Raw genomic sequence first — 2,738 nt, forward strand, 5'->3', positions numbered from 1 at the left:
CCTGAATAAAATGAGTTTGAACATTGTTGGAAACATTTAGGATAATGTAAGAACACAACTCAACCTGGTCAGTTAGGTCTAGAGTTTATAGAGATTTGAATGCAGAACGGTTTCATATTATAGCTTTAACACACAGCGCTCTCTCTCTGTTTCAGGTGGTGGGCGGCCTGGATTATCCATGCTTTTGAGGCCTTTGTTGCATTGAGGATGTGCAGGTAAGAATGACAAGAACCCTGTTGTCCACTAGATGGTGCTGCAACCAACCCTTTTACAAATCGGTTTACTTCAACATCTATTATGAAAGCGGGCCTCCTCAAAAGTTTAATTTCTCCCAAAAGCCTCAAAGCTCACCCACTGTACATTAGAAACAGGCCGTCACAGTTTATTTAAGGCTTTGTATTTCACTTAGAATAGTCTGTAGGAAGTCAGGTTTTAAGGCTTAAGTGGGAAATGGTGCTAAGTTAAAGACAGTGAGGATGAGCAGCCACTGTTTGGACACAATAAAGCAGCTGCTGGCTTTGACTTGTGCTCATTGTTTCCTCTGTGTGGCCCTGCAGTGACAAAGGTATCAGCAGCGCCGCCACTCGCTGCATGTGGTTCGGCCAGACCTTTCTGTTTGGCTTCGCTTCCCTCGGCCTGCTCCTCAAGTACGACCCCGAGCGCCCCAAACAGCACTGACACCGGCAGGAGCAAGAAGCCCAACGAAGAACATGGTGCGGGCCGAACCCAGGAACTCAATCGCTTCCTTGTGCCTCTTCTTCTTCTTCCACTGTCACCTGAGCCTTTTCTGTGAACGCTACACTACACATTGTCTTAAATCCATTTCATTCCATAGATTTTCTATTAATAAACCACAGGTTACCTTTTATAAATAATATTATAGAGTTTTTATTGATAATAGAATTAACAGAAATGATTTGAGCACCAGAGTTCCCTTGATGAATCCGCTCTGGGCCGAGTATTAACTCCAATAGAGAGTGAATCTTTTCTGGAGTTGTTTAGGACTCTCATGATGTTTACAATCAGCCTGGCTGATGGCGGTGGGGATATTCTCTCAGCTGCTGTGATGAACATACCGTCAGACAGGTTGGCTGCAGATGGTCCGCCACCACCAGCCTCCAACGCTCTCCAGGATAAAAATAAAGAGCGCTGCTGTGTGCATTTTAAATTCACATTTGCCTTTCTTATACTGAAGTGCTTTGAATTTTAAACTAGACTGGAAGTTCTTAACATTTATGCTGCAAAATAAAGAGTGACTTACAAACTGCATGAAATGTGTCTTGCTGATTTTTCTTCCTCTGAAGATGCTTTTTATATATAGAAAACTTTATCTTATATATTATTGAATATTACTGAAGAATTCACTCAAAACCTGTTCAAAGTTAAGAGTCTACAGCCATGCTAGCTTAACACTGGCTGTGTGGAGACTGTATTTAGGCACAACAGTACTTTGAGCTAAATGCTAACAACAGCATGCTAACAATTTCAATGTTAACACTGATATATTAACCATATTCACCATTTTAGTTTAGCATGTTAGCTTGTTCACATTCGCTAATTAACATTTAAAGGACCAGCGTGTAGGATTGTTGGAAATGTTTCATATTATATCTTTAAAGGACATAACGTCACCCAACTTATAAATCACATATCTGAACGTTGTTTAATCACAGACTTCCCGCAGGAGAAGGTGTTGGTGTCTCACAGGTAAACAGTGTGACGTGGCCCGAATGAGGCTGAACCACGGGGTCACCGTGTCCTCTGCTTATGAACTTAAGAGCATTAGCCCGTCTTAAACAGCTCCACTAGAGCTGTCTCCAGCCATTAATCGGGGATGGATGACACAGAAACAACTTACTTTCACATCCTGCCTCACCTTTACTCTTGAGAAATTACACCAACCATCACAAGAGACAAGTAGAGGAACACATTTGAACCAGAAAAGGTCACAGAATTTGTATTTATTTGGAGAACACTTAAGTTGGATTGACTCTACCATCTCAGACAGTATAAATACAGAAATATATACAACAGTTTAAAAACAATATGGATGGAAAAATACATCTTTGTGCTGTTAGGGAGCCGTAGTGTGTATGATTCATACTCTGGTAAACTATATAGTCGTCTTCTTAATGCAGCCTAACCACTTTACTGTAATTACAGGGTGCAATGATTAAAGAACAATAGCAGCATAAGCGGTAGAAGTAATATGAATAGTATTTGCTCTATAATCTCAAGGCTTTTTCTGTATACACTTAGGTTTGCTTGTCTTAATGAGATTCCTATAACATATAGAGTTCATATATATCATAGTATTGTATGTTACAGGATGTGTTTGCACGTCAGCTCAGATTTTATGAATATGTCATTTCCTCTTCTTCATTAGTTTTTCTATTATAAATGTAGTTTGTGTTCAGGTAGTGATCACCGGTCCAGCCAGCATATAGAGGGGTAGCGCTCGCTCAGTGTCTTGCGTAGCTGAGCGCTCTGTGTCTTATCCCTGGTTTCCACCACACACTCCACCTGTTTTCACACAGACACACAGTTAGCCTATCTCTGACATCACACACACACACACATAAGAATTAGGGCAGCGAGCGGGTTGCAGGTTAATTATGCAACACCTTTAACCCTTTGACAGTACGGTGGCGGTTTGTCAGTGTAGGCGGCGACAGTGCAGATCCAGCAGATAATGGGACAATAGCAATAGCAAGACACTAATCAAAACATACCTGTGA

At 41.2% G+C, this 2,738-nt stretch overlaps 2 protein-coding genes across 2 annotated transcripts in view; one reads left to right on the top strand and one right to left on the bottom strand.

Moving 5' to 3' along the window:
• tmem254 (transmembrane protein 254) overlaps positions 1–1,263 on the top strand; it is a 6,642-nt gene extending 5,379 nt beyond the window's left edge. The window contains exons 3-4 of the mRNA XM_035662923.1: positions 156–215; positions 558–1,263. Of these exons, the coding sequence (XP_035518816.1) occupies positions 156–215; positions 558–678 (181 nt within the window). The 3' untranslated portion in view covers positions 679–1,263. The remainder of the gene's footprint in view (positions 1–155; positions 216–557) is intronic.
• Positions 1,264–1,919: 656 nt separating this feature from the next.
• Positions 1,920–2,738, bottom strand: part of LOC118329822 (L-threonine ammonia-lyase) — a 13,206-nt gene continuing 12,387 nt past the window's right edge. The window contains exon 11 of the mRNA XM_035664140.1: positions 1,920–2,523. Coding sequence (XP_035520033.1) covers positions 2,425–2,523 — 99 coding nt within the window. The 3' untranslated portion in view covers positions 1,920–2,424. The remainder of the gene's footprint in view (positions 2,524–2,738) is intronic.

Source organism: Morone saxatilis, unplaced genomic scaffold (genome assembly GCF_004916995.1).
Source record: "Morone saxatilis isolate NCDOM2014 unplaced genomic scaffold, NCSU_SB_2.0 Contig19, whole genome shotgun sequence".
NCBI lineage: Eukaryota > Metazoa > Chordata > Actinopteri > Moronidae > Morone > Morone saxatilis.